The following is a 20,415-nucleotide window of genomic DNA, read 5'->3' as shown; positions in this document are numbered from 1 at the left end:
TTTGTCCCTTAAAAACTTTGAAGCATTATTATTTGATCATAAATTTTCATTAATTCATAAGAAATAATATAATCATGTGGAATCTTGTTAAATTCAATCTTGTTAAATTCATTTCAGTGTGCACCGTAACTTTTTTTTAAAGTAATTTAATTTGTATTTGTACAAAATTGGAAATATATTCAAATCGTGATTTAGGAGACTCGTAACATGAAAAGTCAAGTGGTGCACGAGATGGATCGGTGGGACTAGGGAGTATATATCATCTTGAAGTATACAGCTAGCTAGTTATGAAATGAATGTTGTTAATCAGTAAATGTTATTATGTATTGTAGTGAATTTCTCTGTAATATATATTTCACTTCATAACTAAGATTATTTGTAGAAGAATTTGCTAAAATTGTTATATCCATGAAATGTTTATTTACTGATTTCATTATATAATGGAGTAGTTTTTACTTTTGTAGCAAGCAATTGTAACAAGCATTACATCGTAATATTTACCCTTTACCTTTTAGAAAACAGAATTTAAAAATGCTTATCTAAGATGGTGAACAATGTCTAATTTTAATTATTTGTAATAAATATTGCCATTCTCTTTAGTGTAACTTAGATATAATCATGTTTTTGTGAAATAAAAAAATTAAAAATTCAAGCTTCTTGTTCCCCCATAATGAATAGTTAAGGTTGTTTCGATCTAATTAATCATTTGGTATAAATACCTTTTGAGAGATTATAATTTATAATTATATTGTATGGAATCTTTTTAATCATTCATATTTATAATATTATTCACTTTTTCTGAGTTTTAACATGTTACAATTATTTATGAAAGTTGTTTGACTTGAGTAAACATTGAGAAGAACACTAGTTGTTTGGATATACTTTTTTAAAGATTCTTTTAATCATGTTTGTTTAAAAAGTTATAATAATTACATCCTCCATTACGTATCCTGAATTCTACTCATTTACAATTTATGTTCTCCAAGACTCCAATGCACAAACTTGACCAATAATATATTTAAATGGAGTGTACTTATATATTACAAATTATATAAAAAAAAATTAAAATTTTAAAAAAACATCTTTAAATCAATCCTATAAAATCCCACTTAATAACATATTTTTTTTCTTACAGAAAGATTAAGAGGCATGGTAAAAGATAGCACCACATTAAGGTCATTAACAATACATGCAACCTCTTCACCCCTAAAAATTAAATCAAGGCATTTACGTGTTCCACACAATATGTATAGCAATTACAATAATAATAAACTCAAATTTTTGTAACTCATGTCTTACGTACAAAATTTTAGCTTTCGAATCAATTAATAATCAAGTGTTACGAGCATTCAATAAGAGATTCTTCTAACTTAACAACAACACTTGTTAGTAAAGGTTCCCTAATTTTGAATTTAAGCCATAGAATTCAACAAAACTTGTTAATAAAGCTTCGATCCCCCCCCCAACCCACCCACTAGGATATGCCTAAACTCTAAATGAACCATTTGAAATTTAATAGGCTTTATATTACGGGGCACGACATCATAATATTATCAAATTGCGCTAATTAAAGTACAGCTTGTACTAATTATAGATATCTATTGGGCTTGAAACAGGACAAATACTGTTGTTCATCCTGTAGACAATTCAAGAAAACCGGCCGAATTAGACCCCAACTTAGCTAGCTAAATGAAAAGGGATAATACAAGGTGTACATATAAAAATTGTTTGAGTAAATCATATCAATAGAATTATTTAAATTTTAATTAAATAATTGATTAATTGCCAAAATGTCAAAAGAAAGAGGCAATTATGTTATGCTTCATTTGAGCATAACTCCTATTAATATGATTACAAAATATATAAAAACATTATACTTTAAAGATAATCACATGCCATGTCTCAAATATATAAGTTAAGCAGAAAAACACAAAATATTTGTGTGTGGCATGATATAACATGTCTCCACTACCAATAACACATATTTTCACTCTAGTCATTTATCAATTGGATGTGTACTTTTGGTAATTCTTATGATCCTTTTAATATCATAACAAGAAAATGACAATCTAGTAGTATTTCCTACTCATTTCTTAATCATCCCATTGTACACCCTTTACAATTCAAAAAAGAAAAACAAAGTGAAGATCTTTCTTAACCTTTTCTTGGTTTGTAATATTTGTACATGTTTAAATCTCTACCACGAGTATCATTTTTTTTTTAAAAAAAAAAAACATATTTTGAATTATCGGGGTGATGAAATAGAGGAAATAATATTTTTGATGTAACTTTTTTAGTTAAAGAAGACTCTTGGTTGGTGCATCCGACTACCACACAAGCCACCACCTATCAACTGCAACATCCGGTTACCACCCATCAAGCCGGTCAAGTAATATTGGGTTGTGAAGGTGGTGGCAGCCATATCGTGATACTTGTGTGTAATTTATGACGATAATTTGCACTTGATTTAATTTTGAAACTATATGATGATTAATGAGGAAATTAACTTGGCCAAAAAAAAATGAAAGTAGTATAGCTCAATTATCAAAGCATTTGAGGATCATGTTTGACCCTCCATCCCCCTCAAGAGTGACCTGGGTTCGATCCTCACCCCACCCCTCCTGTGTGATAGGAGGGGCACTCCTCATATCTTACCGTGTAAAATAAAAATAAAAATTTTATCAAAGCATTTATTTTATTGTGTGTAGTAGTATTAGTTAGCAAAGAGCTGTGCCCAGTTAATTTCCCAGATAAACAAATATTTGTTTATCTGGGGTATAATCGTCTTTTCAAGTACCAGTGGAGGTGTACATGCGTCTTTTCATGTACTAGTTGAGGGGTACATGTGTACTTCCTCATCAAACAGTAAATACAAGTTGCAAACAGTAATTAGACATCTCATCAAAAGTACTGAACTAATGACCTCGCCTTTTCAATATATTTACAAAAATGCCACTAGATTAACAAAATTTCGTTTATCTGCCAGATAAACTTGTATTTGCCGGTTGGCAAATACTAAATTAAAGAGACATGAATTGAATTTGAATGGCACCCTCTCCATCATTTTCAATCTCAAACATAGACAAGAAGTACTAACAAAGATGATGATCGATAATGAAATTGCTATCATTGTAATATATAGGACCCTTTATAAGTCTTGCTCAACCCCTTTTTCCTCTCTTCTTCACCAACTTGTCTTCATTTTTTAGTTGGGATAACTACATACTCGAGGTCTCGAGGTAACCCTAAATTAAAGGTGTTCCTCGCTCTATAATATTTGTACCATATATCTAATACGAAGTACTTTGTACGAGTCTAATTGGAAAATTCCAAAATAACCAAGATTGTATCAAAATGTCTCGTAAAATAACTTTATTTCATTATTTGTAATGACATTATAACTATAATTCTATTCATTGACTATGGTTAGACATTGATGTGATTAGTTTGAAAACAACTATACGATTACTGTTGGGTGTAATCTGCAAAATATATATCGTGGTGGAGTGCAAGTAGCTGTTAGCTATGAAAAAACATAATCAATTTATTATTGTTTAATTATGATAATTAAAATATGAGTGTTCGGTAAATATATCTAGACTAGCGGTTAACATATGAGAATAATTTTTTTTTTTTCCTAAAAGTATATAATAAAATTTCACAGCCACAATTAAATTTCAAATAATAGTATAAGCTTTTGATAATTAAACTCTATCACTAAAAGCTACTCCAACCGCCGAATCACAAAACGCTCATTTTTACTACTCCCTCTATCCCTAAATATAGTTTTCATTTGACTTATTTGGGTCAAAATTTGAAAACTTTGACAATAGATTCCCGTTAATTTATAAGAGATTATATGTTCATATGGTGTCTTGTTGGATTCGTCACATTGTGTATTTTATTAAAAATCAAGTGTTAATAATTTTACGCGTATGAAATTAAAGATATAGACGTTTTAAGACACGTGTTAGAGATCATGGAAAGTCAAACGAGAACTATATTTAGGGACGAAGGGGGTTCTAAGTAGTAATTTGACTTGGTCAAACCACTAAAAGGTACCTAAAAGACTAAAAGTTACTCAAAAACTAGTGTTGCATACACCCATTATTTACTCAATTTACTAATATCAAGGTTATTTTGGGCCAAATTTTGACACTAGAAATAGAGGTATTAAAAATCAATCCGATTTGCAACCGTCATGAACAATACCTGATTCAAATTTCAACTTATATAAACATAATGAGTTAGCATGCCTCAAATTTGAAATGTACCCGACTTGACCTTACCTTACCGCTTCTGTTGGCTATCTACAAAGCAATTTATATAAAAGTCAATTTTAGTCTTTTAGAAGAGCACTTTAAGTTCAAATCACCTTAAAAGGAGCGTAAATTTTATTGTTACTCCCTTGTTCCATAATAATTGGCACAATTCACTTGTTAAAAGGGCTATTCATTGATCCAAGACCGGACCGGACTAGACCGACTCGGACAGAAAATTAGAATGTTAAGAACCAAAGCCTGGACCGATTAAGCTAGGGACCAAACCCGGACCGGACCGAAAGAATCGGTCCAAAACTCAGACCGGACTGTTTTGGACCGATTTAAGAATTTTTTAAAAAAAAGAATTCTAATTTTTAAATAATTTTATGGAAAACTCGAAAAAAGTAAAGGAAAGTCTACACTTTAACGTCTTTTTTTTGTATATTGAGTACAAAAAAACTCATAAATTTAAAGTTTACTTGTTATAAAATAAAGGGAATAGGAGAGAAGATTGAGAGAGAATTAATCTGTATGTTCTACTTGTATTTCATATAATGGAGGTATAGATATATATAGATACAATATAATTGATAGGGTTTGCTTGGAGAATAATAAACCCTAAAATCTAGAAAGTTCTGGAATGATACAAGGGTATAATGTGCATCCACAAATATATATTTCATAACACTCCCCCTTGGATGTCCATTATCTAAGAATGTGCCTCGTTAAAACCTTATTAGGAAAAACCCTGTGGGATAAAAACCTAATGAAGGAAAAAGAGTACAACATTCTTCGTAATACGCTTGGGATGCTGCCTCGTTAAAAACCTTACCAGGAAAACCCAATGTGGGACAAAACCATGGTTAAGGGAAAAAGAGTGCAGCGCGTATTTGCTCCCCCTGATAAATGCATAACGTATTAACGTGAAATCTTCCAATGCAATAAATCCCATGCGATATGGTTGGGTAACTTCTTCCATGTAGCAGAACACCATTTCTTGATGACTGATCCTTTCAAATTGAACTTGAATCTTCAAATCTTCACATGGGCTTATTAAGGCGTCTTCATTTCTTCATATTTGTGGAAAGAATACATGTGTTTACCACTGCACTATTTCATTCGATAGTTTTGTTTCGAATAATCATAACAATTAGATGTATGCCTTCTTCTGGAGGTCATATATACTACAAAATGATGATCAATAATTGATCACACTATCCAAATATAATTTCATGGCAACACTTATTATCATCATATATATTTCATTTTCCAATATCATAAGAATTAAGAAATTAAACTAATTACATATTTTGCTCATGGCTCTACTGGACCATAAGAATATTATTCTCACTCAATGGTATCTCAACTCTATTTTTAATTAGACATTTCATTTTTTATATGAGAATTTGCCAATGAATACAAAGAATTGTTGAATCTCACATAATCAACTTCAGGTTGAGATATCGATGATGTAGTCATATTCACTTTTCATGAGTTTGATAATAATTGCAATATTTAAGATATAAAATATGTAGGGTTGTGTATTTAAATACGTCGTATATAAGTTCTTCAGGAACTCTTCTTACATGAATCATAACAAGTTATTATTAAATCGATGTCATTAATAATTTCATCACTAGTGTAAGCCCATTGAAATATGAATATCTCTTTCTAATTTTTCATCAAAGTTGTAAACATATCTTACTATACTTTGAATGAACATTTACATACACTACAGTTATTGTAAGAAACTAATGCATGCAATATGAGATGTAGAAAATATGATAACATATTAACAAATATACAATGAGTAATGCATCTAAAAACTTCCTATATATGCAATAAATAATCCATTAACTTATGACTCACACATGCACATGAACATAAGACTCAAAATGATGCAAGACACTGTACAGTGTGGATTAAAAATCCATATTTCATTGGACTTCTGGTCCATATTAAACTTTTGATCATTATCATTATGTCGACAACAAAATGGACATATATTTCAGATCCCTTATTCACTAGTCCATTCTATCATGCATATGCATATTATTCATCGGTTCCATTGTGTACCGGTATCATAAAATTCCTATAACGTACATTTCGCATGCTATTTTACTATGATATCTGAATGCATTTCTCATTGGTACCATCATAACTTTTCTAACATAATAGGCCATCTATTATAGTAATTCAGATATCTATACCACATAGGGTATTTCTCACACTATGGTATTAGTATACTATTATTATACTTTAAAAGTATCAACTGCACTATCTTGCCATATATTGCATATTTATATTGGAACCGATCTTACAAACTACACTTCAGGTGCACTGATTTAAAGTAAATTGGCAAGATCTATCTTAATGTATGCACATAATATCATTATCACCATAATCAAAACATGTCCCTCTATTTCTCTAGATGGGTCATAACGGTATACAAATCAAATCATAGATGTGCAACATATGTTGATACAAAAGTTGGCATGTAACTTTACAAAGTATCATTAGAGGGATCAACTATTTATAGTATTATAATTTTGCCAACTTACTTCAATTCTTCCCCCTAAGTTGGTAAAATGTCTCAAATGTTGGGGCAATTCTTCACCAACTTAGAATATAATTTCATGTGCATCAAATTTCATCTCGTAGGATAATCATATATATTCAACAAAGTTCTATCTCTTCTGGAGAATAATTAAATTTGTTCTCTTCTAGAGATCAATATTAATAGGGGTAATAAATTGTGCAGTTGCTAATTTCTTATTCTATTCCTTATGTGCTGACATACAATAGCCCCAATCAAGAGAATTGTTATACAAATATAAACTTTCTTGTAATTTCATTAAGAGGTGATATTCGGGATCACTAGAAACATTAATAGTAATACTAGTTATTTAAAATTTTCACATATAACTTGTACGTGGTGAGCTTCTGGTCACCTAATATTTGTCAACATATAAATTATTCTAGTGAACTTCTGGTCACCATTCATTCAGAAAAACCAATATATTATCTCTTGAACTTTACTTTTAACACAATATTAAAAATCATAATCTAAATATAGCTCAATCTCAATGTTATGTCTTGCCATGCAATTTATTTCATATATTTAACATGAGAGAGCGTCAGCACATTATTTCTTTCATATCAAATGAAACTTCAGGTTTTCATAACGGGGATTTATTAAACCCCGAATGGCCTAATTATTAATTATCACATCCAATCACTTTTCCTTTAGTATTTAATTTATGGTCAGTTTTATAATATTGGTGATCACCTTATTAGAGATACTTTATACATGGCCAAGAATATGATGTGATATTAGTACACCAATGTGTTTCTTTCTACAATTGGCAAGACAATTAACTAATACTCATACTCTACTATAGCATTGATTGTAATCTTGATACATGCTAATCTTGTTGGACAACATTTTATATTCTTCTGGAGTACTTTAATGTACTAGAAATGATCTCTTCAGGAGATGTATCAAAATGTGTCACTTTCTCAAATTTGTCATTGTCAATTATTGCTCTTCCAAGGATTCTTATTGTTGTAACCCTTTGGATTACCATACTTCATGTGTGCTAGTTTCAATAGCAACTGTTCTTGTCCTTCTAGGACATCAACTTAATATGTACATTTTTAGCTAGTATATAAGTAATGACATTTATTCATATCCATCTTCAGGATGGTCCCTTTCTAAATATTTGATTATCATGTGGCCACCTCTATTAAATAAATTATTGATATTTAGGCTAGTGTATGTACCAAACTGACCATTAACATATTTAATTATTCACGTGCAAGGATTACATAAAAACAATGGAAGAAACACTATCTCCCCCTAATCCTTGCATATGGGGGTATAAAACTAGTCTAACAATCTTTAAATCCACTCTCTTCTCAAGCCATAAATTCTTTTAGCAATGCATGTATCAAACATAATAAAATTATTCTTATAAACTCTTACTCGTAACTCTTGCCCAATTTTATTAATCTTTATATTGAAAATTCTTAAAACTATGGGCATAATAAATACATTTTTCAAGCAAGTTTTCCACAATGTCATCCATCTCATGCTCGAATATATATTGTGCAATCATGTTTAATCTTTTGCATGAATTATATCCATCACAAAAACATGCATATATCATCTCAATCATACAATTATTTCTCATTCATTTTCGGGTATAAGAATCTAGTTATCTATGAATTATTAATACTCACCCAAAGTGTGGTATCTAGAATAACCACCAAATTAAAAGACATTATGTCAACTTTTCTAAGCTTTTGTATAATCATTCTCATGACTTCTTGTTTATAAAATCACATTAGTATTGTGAATTGTAGATTATATAAGCAACATATTCTAGAAACTAATAGAAGTTTCTAAGTCATATATGTATCTTCATATTATTTTGAGGATTTTTGAGCTTTCATAAATTTAAGAACTTCAGGTCCATCTGTATGAGTATATTATGTTCAATCAATTCATTATTCCTATAATCCAACTTAATGTAGGCATATAATATCATATATGATCTATCTTAATCACACATCAATAACTTTTTCAATATAGAAATCACGTCAGTAGATTTCATCATAATATCAACTTATAAGGTTGCTAACATACATGCCATGTCAGCGAAATGAAGAAAAACATACTTAGATATTTCACAGAATTCAATATATCAAGGTCATATATAAACTTATGTAGTGCATAATTCATTATACACATCAATCATAGTTTTATAAATTCTATGCATTATGTAAAACACTTTAGAGAAATTAACTCTTCATAGTTAAAAGAACCCGAGCCCTATGCATCACAATATGTATATGACATGTGAATAAGAAAATCATAACTAACATCTTGATAAATAACATATATTATGTATAAATCACTAAAACAGATTTACTACCCCATATAAATAATCACAAGTATTCAAGAAATAAAGGTTCAAACTTCATAATAGTTTTGTGACCATAGATATTATTTCTAGGGAGAAATATCAACTTTATGATACTCCATGATCAATGTTAACTAGGCCTCTAATAGGATGAATAGACACATTAATAGAATAAAAATTATATATGTCTTGAATCAATGTTCAACAAAGATTCATGGTCAACTAGCTAAAATCATGGTCGATCGTCAGCAACAAAGTTCTTGATTTTTGAATAATTATTGAAGTGCCTAGCATGAGCTTTAAATAGGCAGTATGGCCGTTGAATGTACACATCAAATTAGCAAACCATTAGCTAAATAAACGGAGCTAATCAGCTAACTTACAAAAGATAAATACTACTAAGCTGATAAGCTAGCAAATTAAGTCAACCGTTATCAAAAAAAAAAAAAAAAATTCTTAACTATCCTATATTATAAACCGAGTCTAAGAAAAAATCATTATTGTTTAATTCTTATAATTTCATTTAAGACTTGCAATGCCGGCTTTCAGAATACAAATTTGATTGAAAACAATTACGGAGTACATAATTGTAAATGCGTGTGATTAATCACACACCTTTTGCAAAGCAATGACTTCCAATATCAAGTATCCATAATGCGTATTCAGTAAACATTATACAAGTATTAAATTAGTTCTTGATAACTAGTTTGGGATTTCAATAAAGTTGTAGAAGAATACTGATTGGAAGGAATGAACACAATCAATGCATTATTTGTATCTATAGAATTATATATATAGATCTTGATTTTAAAATATATCTCATAGAATCCGCAAACTATTTTGACATACTCGTATTAAAATATAAAAATAATTAAAAATATTGTTTCGGAAAAGTGACATTATAATTCAACTATGTATCTAATTAAGAGTTTAATAATCATCCACTATGTATCTAATTAAGAGTTTAATAATCAAGCAATAAGACTTATAACACTGACCATAAATTCCTTTGATATTTAATTCTTTGAAACTTATAGATCATAATGTGATTAACGTAATATCATACGATACCAAAATAAAGTAAGATATTACCAATACGCATATACTTGTAATATAGAATTTGGCATATACAAAGATGCAATAAACCATCACAAAATATTCTCAAAATTACGGTAAAACTCAAATTTCAATCACAAAATTATCTATGCTAGGTATTAATGAAGAGCAGACAAAATCAATTCGGAATGGTTCCTAACTGAAGAGTATTTTGAACCAATTAAAACCACCGAAATTGTATAATTGGATTACCTGGTTTGACAGTAGGATCAAATGTATTTAAGAATGAAGATTCTCACCATTCATGATGGACTCCACATCTTCCACCAACTCTGCGTGATGAAGCTTAAACTAATTTGATCATCCCAGACTATGATTATTGTGATACAATTATTGAATGGATGGGAAGATATAAGTTTTAACATCCAAAGCATTATATAATTGGCTTAGAGCTTGGTGCTGATAACGTGTTATAAAATAAAGGGAATAGGAGAGAAGATTGAGAGAGAATTAATCTGTATGTTCTACTTGTATTTCATATAATGGAGGTATAGATATATATAGATACAATATAATTGATAGGGTTTGCTTGGAGAATAATAAACCCTAAAATCTAGAAAGTTCTGGAATGATACAAGGGTATAATGTGCATCCACAAATATATATTTCATAACATTTCTAAGCTTATTAAGGATAATTTTAACCATTATTTAAGGTTTCACGCATATTTTTAATAAAAAATCGGCCTGGTCCAAGACCGGTTTTTATAAGGTGTTGGACCGGACCAAAGACAAAAAAATACAATTCTAGACCCAAAGACCGGACCGGACCGTCCGAGGTCGTTCGGTCCATTTTTTTTGGTCTTGGCCGATTTATGAACACCCCTACTTGTTAACACACTATTTTGACCTTAAATATAAATATTTAACCATTAGTAAAAAAAAAAAAAAAAAAAAAGAAGAAAGAAAGAAAGAAAGTTGATAGTATGAAGCTTTATATCAACATCTAATTAAAAACATTTTACATGATATATTTTTTGTATTATACGTCAGTAAAAAATCATAGTCAAATTAAAGTTACTATATAAATAGTGAAAAAAAAAAAAGTCAAATGTGTCAATTATTATTTGACGGAAAGAGTAATAATTACCCCTTTTAGGTCTTAAAACAATTGTGTTTCTTAGACTTGAGTTAGACCTATGATTATGATTTAGATAGAGATTTGATAAAAACAACATGATAGTGTTTATGTTTGCAAGGGCTGTTCAATTAGCAAGTTTGAAGTGGAGTGGGGTGTATTGTCCATATAGAAGCAACCGTTGATAATAGTAAGGACGACTTTCTACTCTAGGGATGCAGTGGATCAAGTTTTAGTAGATGCCCACCCCGCCTTTGCCCCATTTAGGCAGGGATGGGTGTAGATGGGGCTAAGAATTGTACCCGCCCCATCACCGTTAGGGGTGGCAATTCGGATTAGCGGGTCGGGTTCGGGTCAGATTTCGGGTCAATTTCGGATTGTGCTTAAAAACTATCAAAAATAGTTTAAAACTTAATATTATAACGATGTATGACATTTTGGTCAAATCGGGTCGAATTCGGGTTGTTCGGGTTCGGGTCGGGTTTGGGTTCCTCTCAATAACGTTGGGTTCGGGTCGGGTCAGGGATTGCCAGCCCTAATCACCGTTGGAGGGATCCAAGTCTCAAGCATACTACAGCTAAATATGCCAGCGTGTGCAAATACTACTATACCTAATACAAAATATCTAGGATTTACGGGACTTTACCAAACAAGACCATAAACACATACGGAGTAAAGTCACAAGTATGAACATGAAACACTTGAAAAAGTTATCATCACTAGTTCACTACAGAATGCAGCCCTGTAGATGTTTTATAATTCCTATAATATCCGTCTTCAAGATGCACATATGAATGTCGCAGCTCAAAACATTGTATGGAATCAGCAGTTCAGCACAGTGCTTAGAAACAAATCAAGCAAGAGCAAAATCATGACATAGCAAGCCAGACAGCAGATTTTCAAGAGTAATTTTATTGTACGAAGAGATATCAGTCTCAGCACATCAAAGTATCAAACAGATGCAGTATAAGTTTACATTCTGTAATTTGAAGTATTAATTGGGAGCGGATATATAGCGCATTTCTCACAAACGAATTAGTGCCTCCATTTCTTCAAATGTCCATTATCCATGTATGGTTCTAGAAAGCCTATGAACTGATTACAAACAACGTATTCAGAGTCAAAACAATGTATCAACACAAAGATGAGACAAGTATAAAATTCTTGTACAATTGACACAGAAATTTCAGTGCAGGTGCAATCATTAAGCATTCAAAGCTGATTAGAGATAGATAAACAAAAAACAGAGTGCTGAGATGAAATGTCAAAATTAAATTATGATTGCAGCAAAGATCTGTAATCAGTTTGCCATTCTTTCAATGAAGGTTTACAGAGAAAGGGATATTAATTATGTTGGTAAAATGACAACTTTTATGGCTACGCATTGCAAATCTAGAGCTTAATCAGTGTACTCCACAAGTAGGTTGTGGCATGTGGTGTAACCTTTAATAGTCTAACATATATTCTTCAAGAATTTCCAACAAGTTTAAGACGTATGAGGATTATGTGATGACAAGTTGATTGACTTAAGTTTGAAATGGATAAGCCATAATTTGGCTCATTTCACAATCCAGCTGCATATTCCAGATAATTGTATAAAAGCAAATGCATGAAACTATGAAAGCATTACCTTGGTACCATCTGCAGACCACCGGGCACCATAACCTTGAGAATTTCGTATTTCAAATACAGCACCATGTGGTTGGATAATATGCACATTCAACCATTGACAATGACCTATGATGCGTGTTATGACCTCATTGGCAAGCTGGTTCTTATTGAAATCTGACATTAAAAGAAGAATTCAAAATTATGGACTGCTAGTTTGAGGCAGATTCAGAAAGTGAGCATTTTTCAGGTTCACATAACTCTAGAATGCAACCTTCAGCCTGGCACTTAATTGAACTAAATATGACCTAATTGTCCATTAAAAAGCAACATGGAAGCAAATTGTGAACTGAGTTTCATACTGATAAAATTAAATCAGACAATAAGCTATGCAGATTAGACATAAGGATGAACCGGAAGATCCAACATTCAAATCATAATTCTGAACCAAACTTCTATATATTAGTCACATGCAAATTGTACTCACCATTTCCTTCCACTTTGCCCCAATAATTGCTGCTGCATCTATTGACATGCTTAGTCAATGCCCTGGCACCTTCAGTCAAGGTGCAACCTTTAATCTCGAGTCAACCAAGAAATCGATTAATATGCAGCAATGATCAAAATATACAGGCAGATTTAAAATTTACAAATTTATAATCGATGAACACATCAAACCACAAAAACACATACATATATCATAGAGTGATCAAAATTCAGGAGATCCCTTTTGTTAACACATAGTCAAAGTTTTTGGCTTATCCGAAAGTAATTCCTGAATAGTCAAACTATTACTACCACAAAACACCTGTCAGATACTTTGATGTATCAGATATAGAGCCATTCTCTTAGGAGGGAGAAATAATGCTATTGAAAAAGTAAAAAAAATAAACTTTTCATCTATTTATTATACCTACATACAGCATCAGGACCTTTAGCTCTGCTCTTATGATTGACATCACTATCATCTATATACCATTTTTAAACCAAGTCTCTTGCCATGTGAAGGTGAAAATCACTACAAATTGAAACCCAAAAAAGACAGTACATGTAAATGGGTGAGCATAAGAGGAAAACCATAATTAACTATCCATACATTTGATTTATGTGGCGATGCAAAAGATGAGAGGAGAGTTGATCTTGGAGGTGGAAGTGCATCTGAAATTGTCCCAACAGTTTGCTTAAGTCCTAAAAGGCACTGGATGCCCTTATGACCAAGGCCCTGATCGTCAAGGGGAAAAAAACAGATAAGGGGAGTGAACAAATCTTCGTAAAAAAATTCCGACATAGTAATACATCACTAAGTCACTGTGCTACAAGACCTACAACATAGTACTAATTACACCATTTAAAAAAAAGGTACTAACATGAGAAGACAGAAATAAACGAACAGGTATTATCATATCAACAACCAATATTTCCGTGCTAAGGTTTACCAAATTGTTTTTATCCAACAAAATACATCAATTTATTAGCTCAGTGTATAGTTTAAAATTTAAGGAAATTCTTAAAAGTGAAACAAAGAATCCAGTACTCGATTCTTCAAATAAATCACTCTAAAAATTAGGCAACATCCGTGTCAATTATGCTCGAAAAACATAAATTCTAAATGATACTTATAATATAATATTAGACTCCAACTGTATGCAACTAATCTTAGTCACAAACTACACGCAACAACCTGAGGCTTAGCTTGATCCGATTACTAATTTTACTCTATTATACTAAAGCTATCGTGAAATTAACTTTGCTATCTAAAATACTACATAAAACAACCTTCTGAAATGAATAATACATTATTCTATCCATCTATTGCACATTACTTCCTTTTTAGAAGACTTTTAATTAAATCACACTTTTAGGGAGCCAGGAAGGGTAGTATATTCAGGAGATAGAAACTTGCACTCCATGATGAGGTTTTCTATAGGTATGAGTAAATAAAAGAACATTAAAAAAATTGAGGCTTATAGGGAAGCATAAAAACTTGCCGTAATAACATCAGATAAGACAGTATAAGGCTGAGAAGCTGGTCTGCCAACACATATTGCAAGGACACCATTTGACTGCTCCTTTTCCTTGGTGTAGAAATTTCTGTAAATTTTCTCACCTGCAAACAGGATGGCTAACAATAAGTAAATAATCACAGCATGTACATAAATGATATTAGATTTGTCACGACCTCAGCAGTATAACTAGTCACTCCCAAGGGTGGGGGGAGTTCTTTCCCAGCGTTTATCATAGTGCATAACGTCACAAAACAATCTTAAGCCTGCCAAAAGCTAATGTAACACTATTTAAAGACCTAAGATTTAATGTTACAGCTCCAGTACTCCCAATCTAATTATACTTCCTGCCAAGGTATAATATACCATACTAGAAATGTTCCCTACAACAAAGCATTTATATCTTCTAAGATTGTAAGAATCTCTGTTGCAACTTGCAAGAATGGGGAATTGGGGATGCCCCAATACCATATATGCCGAATGCAAATTTTAAAATCTAGAAATATCATAGGAAGGTACACTGTGGTCGATCAAAAAATCAATTCCCTCTTTTATGTTAAGTAAAAGAAACACATGAAAAAATAGCTTTCTGTTCACATCTATAAAGATGCTAAATATATGCCACATTGCCACCAATATTGAGTTGTTAGAGAAGAACACAGAGTTTATTAACCAGATGCACCAAAATAATGCAGTAATTACATTGTGCCAAGTTAACTTTTTTCCCATTGTCTACGTCAAAACTCGGTTATTCTTTGTAATTAATAGATGGCAGTAGCCACCCAGGCCAGTCCAGTTCTCACAATGATCACAAATAAATCCTTACCCGTTCTAGGCTTCAACCAAAATATACTTTTGCTGCTAAATACAGCATATGAAAATCAGGAAGTTCACAGTAGTTTTCACTTGGATATGGAAAGCTCAGTAAAAATTCTAATACAAAGTAGTTTCTTCCCTTAGATTGGTTATCCCATGTCCTGCTATAAGTAACATAAAAGTTTCGAAGTATAACTTTGTAGTTGTAGTAGTAGTGAATAAGTAACATACAAGTTTCGAAGTATTACCTTCTTCAATGGTCAGTACCCCTGGAAGTACAACCTTCAAAGTTTCTGCTTCCAACATCTCCCAGAATGAAGAATAATGACGTACATCCTGGAAGCACTCACATGTCACTATGTCAGGGCTCAAAATACAATTTGATCACACAAATAAAGAATAAAGACGTCACTAGTACATCAATACCTGAACCTCAAGCATCAAGCAGTTGTTGAAGAAAACCAAATCTCCTGATTGAATTCTAAACAGGCAAGAAAGCAAATAAACCAAAACATAAAAACATCAGTATGATTAAAATCCTAACATGAAGCGGAACCAGATACCATTATAATTGATTAGTTTCCGTAACTAGATAAAGCTTCCCAGGTCTCTTTGTCAGCATTGTTTATTACTTTCGTATAACAGAAATTATATCATTTCCAGCACACTAGAGGAATAACAATATGAAATACTTTCGGAACATTCAATCACACAATCAAAACTGACAAGGGCAACAATGTATACCGATTATAGTTACCAACTGCACACCTTCCTTCAACTGTCTTCACGCCGTCTGCAACATTAACAAAACCATCATAACTACATAACTACATAAGTATATAACAAATTACAAGGCAACAATAGAGAATGTACATATTTCTGATCCAATTATACCTTTCAATTGCGAAAAATAAGGCTCCTGAACATGAAGTTCAAATTTGATGCTGTTCAACATCTGCAGAAATCAAATTTTCATCAAACAAAACCCTTAACATTTACTAATCCAAACATACATCAATTCAATTAAGAAACTTACATGTAATAATTCAGACCCTTTTTGTGAAATCAACTCATTCCATTGAATTTTCATATCTTGCAATGATTCATCCTCAGATAATAATTCAGGCGCCTTTTCAGTAGTTGTAAAGAATGACCCAGAAATAATACATTGTTGCAAAGCAGAGGCAAATTTCTTGTATAATGGATATGGTGGAACCCCTTCTGAATTTTCTGCATCAACCCATTTAATTTATAGAAATGAAACAACAATCTTATATAATTCTACTGTAATTGAGTTGAATTAAAATTCTACCGTCGTGGATAAATAGTGTAAAAAGCCAAAATGATGCGTGTAATCTGGGCCAAAAACCCGATATGAAAAGGTAGTTGTTTTCAAAAGTCGGAAAAAAAAATGGTAGCAGCTTACCATTAAAAGAGGGAGAGATTTGAAGATGAGAAGGATGATTAACATCTTCATTATAATCATAATGATGATTATTAAGAAGTCCTGAACAAAAGTCAGGAGATAAGCCAAGGTTGAAAGCAAGGGTGCCATTAATGGAAGATTGAAGAATGAATTTGAGAAGATCTTGGAGGCAATCGCTGAGTTGAACAGGGGAGACCCCTGGAGAACTTGGACTCACTCCACTTTCTTCCATATTTCTCTCTCCTCTGACCTCTATACTTCTTTCTCACTTTCTTTGGGACTGATTTTGTAGTTTGGGTTATTCACTGATTTGGAGTAATTACGGGGCGTTTGATTGGAGGAATATAAATAGAAGGGATAAAAAGGGAGGATAAAGATATAGGATTAATATGTGGGATAAGGATAAATAATTTTTTATCGCATCTTTGGTAAATATAGAAAACAAATTAAAGATAGATAATAAATTTATAAAAATACCCTTCCTAACATCTACCCTTTCCTTACCTTCACAATTTCATTAAGGGGTTATTTGGTAAGTGGGAATTGAGGGTGGGATTGGGAGTTTTAATCCCAATTCAAAAAATAAGTCTTGTTTGTTTGGTGGGAATGAGAATAAATTAGGGTTTGGGAATGGAATTATTTATGGGTGAATTTCCACAATCCCACCATTTTATTACCTAGAAAGGGTAGGTAATAAATGGATGGAAATGAGAATAGGGGGGAAAATGACATTTTTGTCATTAATGAAATAATAATCTTAATAAGGGTATTTTTATAAATTGTTATTTATTCCCTATATATTCTCACCCACTATCCAAACAAGGTATTGGCATATTTTTATGTATTCCCATCAATTAATTCTCAATCCCGTTCCCACCTTTTAATCCCCAAACTCTCATTCCCACAATCCAAATGCCCTGTAAGGGTAATTTAGTCTTTGAAAACCCATTTCTTATCCTTTACCTACCACCCCTTAAGTGTGTGTTTTTAATCCCTATCCCTAGCTAACCCTTTTCTAATCCTCATCTCTATATATAAACATTACATTTCTTCTATCCCTATTTTTTTCATCCTTGTCCCACCCCTCCCCCCCCCCCCCCCCTAAACAAACACCCTCTTATGTATAATGGGAAACTTGCAGATTAAAGGGCATTATCGTCACTTTAAAAAAATAAATTCAATTCAGCAAAAATCAGTAGCTTTAATTAACAAATGTAATAAAGATTGGGAAAAAAAAGGTTTAATTGGGTAAAAAGAATTTCAATTCATCAATAATGAGGTGAAAAGAAAGTGACCTAATTAGGATGTGCTAAATCAGATATAAAAAAAAAGTTTGAGGATCTCACTTCATTGTTTTATGTGCGGCTTTGTTTTGTTCACTATGTTTGATTTTTGTACAATAATAAATTAAATTATGAAAATTACATATTAATAAATTGCACATTATTATGTATCTAACAAGACCTATTTGATATTTTTTTTTCTTTTATAGATTAGCATACATATAAGGTTAAAATTTATTCAAATAAAACAATCAAATCATGTCAGAATAATAAGGTGAATTAAACATAGCTGTAGGTCGAATTGAGTTTGATTAGCTACAACTATTCAAAAAAAAAAAAAAAGGTTTGATCAGCTATAAAGATAACGGTATATTTGGATAAAGAAATGGGAAAGAAAAGAAGGGGAGGGAAGAGAAAGTGAGGGGAAGGAAGAAAGATGAGTTTTCCTTCCAAATCTCTCCCTTGTTGGAAAGAATTATTTTTCACAATTTCTTTCCTCCATTTCTCTCCCCTTCAATTCCCTTTCTTTCTCATTTGTTATCCAAATGAAGGAGAATCCATCCCTTCATTTCCCTTCTCTTCATTTCCCTCCATTTCCTTCAATCCAAACATAGTGTAAATGGAAAATAGATGTGTAATTAATTATGTCTAACAAGTTCATTTTAGGCGAATAGAACGCTAATTAATACTTGTATGGTTTGGCTAAATGTGGTAATTATAATTAAGAACTAAAATCATTTTTTATTTTCAAATTTTTTTTCTTTTTTTACTTGTAACTATTAAGAACAAAAAACCAAAAATAGGAAAAAGGTAAAAAAGTGTTTCCATTATTATGTTGTTAATTTTCAAAATTATTCCAATCATATAAACGGTCCTGGGCCACACCCGCAACGAGTGTCCACTTTATACGACCAAGGAGGTTCCACCTTAAACCCATAAGCCAATGAGGGGAATACCCCCTTAGCTTTATAAAGTGGACACAAATTTTTTTATTTCTTCAATGTGAAATACACTTCCACACACTTTTAAGGTAAGACAACACTTTCACTCACATGTGAGTTTTCTTATAGGCTCAAGCTAAAAAATTTTGACTAACTTTTAATTTATTTATTATACTAGTTTAAGTCCCGTGCAATGCACGGTTGTTATTAATTTTGTTTAAGAGTTCTTATTGTATTGAATAAAATTTTTTTACACATAACTAATTCAAAAATAAATAAAACTTTAATTTTATATCTAACTATATCAATGTCAAGATTAGTGACACTTAGACTTGATTTTAAAAAAAAAAGGTATATGAGGTTTTTTTTTTTTAAAAAAAAAAATTATAAGGATAGTACCTGCACGTGCTGCGTTATTATTGATATGACTTTTAAGAGTAAAAAATATAGTGTATATATATGTGTATTAACAAAATGAATTTTTTTTTTAAAAAAATTGAATTAAACATTATTGCAAAAGTAACAAAATTGGAAGAAGAAAAAAAATTAATAGTATTATCGAAAACTATGATAATATATAGCGGTATTGTGTAATAGTTTTTACCCTTTTACAAAATAATACCTATTAAAGACTGCGTATATGTAAAAAATATTATTTGGGTTATATGGAAAGTTAGTATTTTTAAGAATTTTAACTGGAAGAAAGATATTTATCATTGTTATAAAATGATTTCCTTAAAGAATCTTTGTAAAAATGGAAAGTAAAAAGGACGGGAAAATTGTTAATAATATTGTGACAAGTGTCATCTTAGGTATTGATTGATACTTCGTAATATATATCATGTGATTTTGAAAAATAAAAAAACAGAACAACAGGACAATACCAAATAGGCAAATAAACACTTTTGGTTCGAAACCGCCCCTAGCTACTTTGCTAGACCAGTTTTGGGTTCGGAAC

General features: G+C 31.3%; 1 protein-coding gene across 2 annotated transcripts; it reads right to left on the bottom strand.

Moving 5' to 3' along the window:
* Nucleotides 1-12,272: 12,272 nt before the first annotated feature.
* Nucleotides 12,273-17,518, bottom strand: LOC145608974 (uncharacterized). Of its 2 annotated transcripts, XM_081664550.1 has the most exons (11): nucleotides 17,234-17,518; nucleotides 16,844-17,037; nucleotides 16,702-16,762; nucleotides 16,552-16,600; nucleotides 16,234-16,288; nucleotides 16,056-16,143; nucleotides 14,977-15,095; nucleotides 14,085-14,210; nucleotides 13,476-13,569; nucleotides 13,011-13,165; nucleotides 12,273-12,475 (listed from the first exon to the last, which is right to left on the bottom strand). In XM_081664550.1, exons 1-11 carry the CDS (start codon nucleotides 17,463-17,465, stop codon nucleotides 12,416-12,418), a joined length of 1,233 nt encoding a protein of 410 aa, XP_081520676.1. In that variant the 5' UTR covers nucleotides 17,466-17,518; the 3' UTR covers nucleotides 12,273-12,415. The 2 variants fall into 2 exon arrangements, 1 of the variants encoding a protein (XP_081520676.1); XR_014105965.1 differs by lacking the exon at nucleotides 13,476-13,569.
* Between the last annotated feature and the right edge of the window lie 2,897 nt (nucleotides 17,519-20,415).

This window comes from Chenopodium album, chromosome 23 (genome assembly GCF_948465745.1).
Source record: "Chenopodium album chromosome 23, dcCheAlbu1.1, whole genome shotgun sequence".
NCBI classification, from domain to species: domain Eukaryota; kingdom Viridiplantae; phylum Streptophyta; class Magnoliopsida; order Caryophyllales; family Amaranthaceae; genus Chenopodium; species Chenopodium album.
This window is presented reverse-complemented; position numbering and strand designations above follow the sequence as displayed.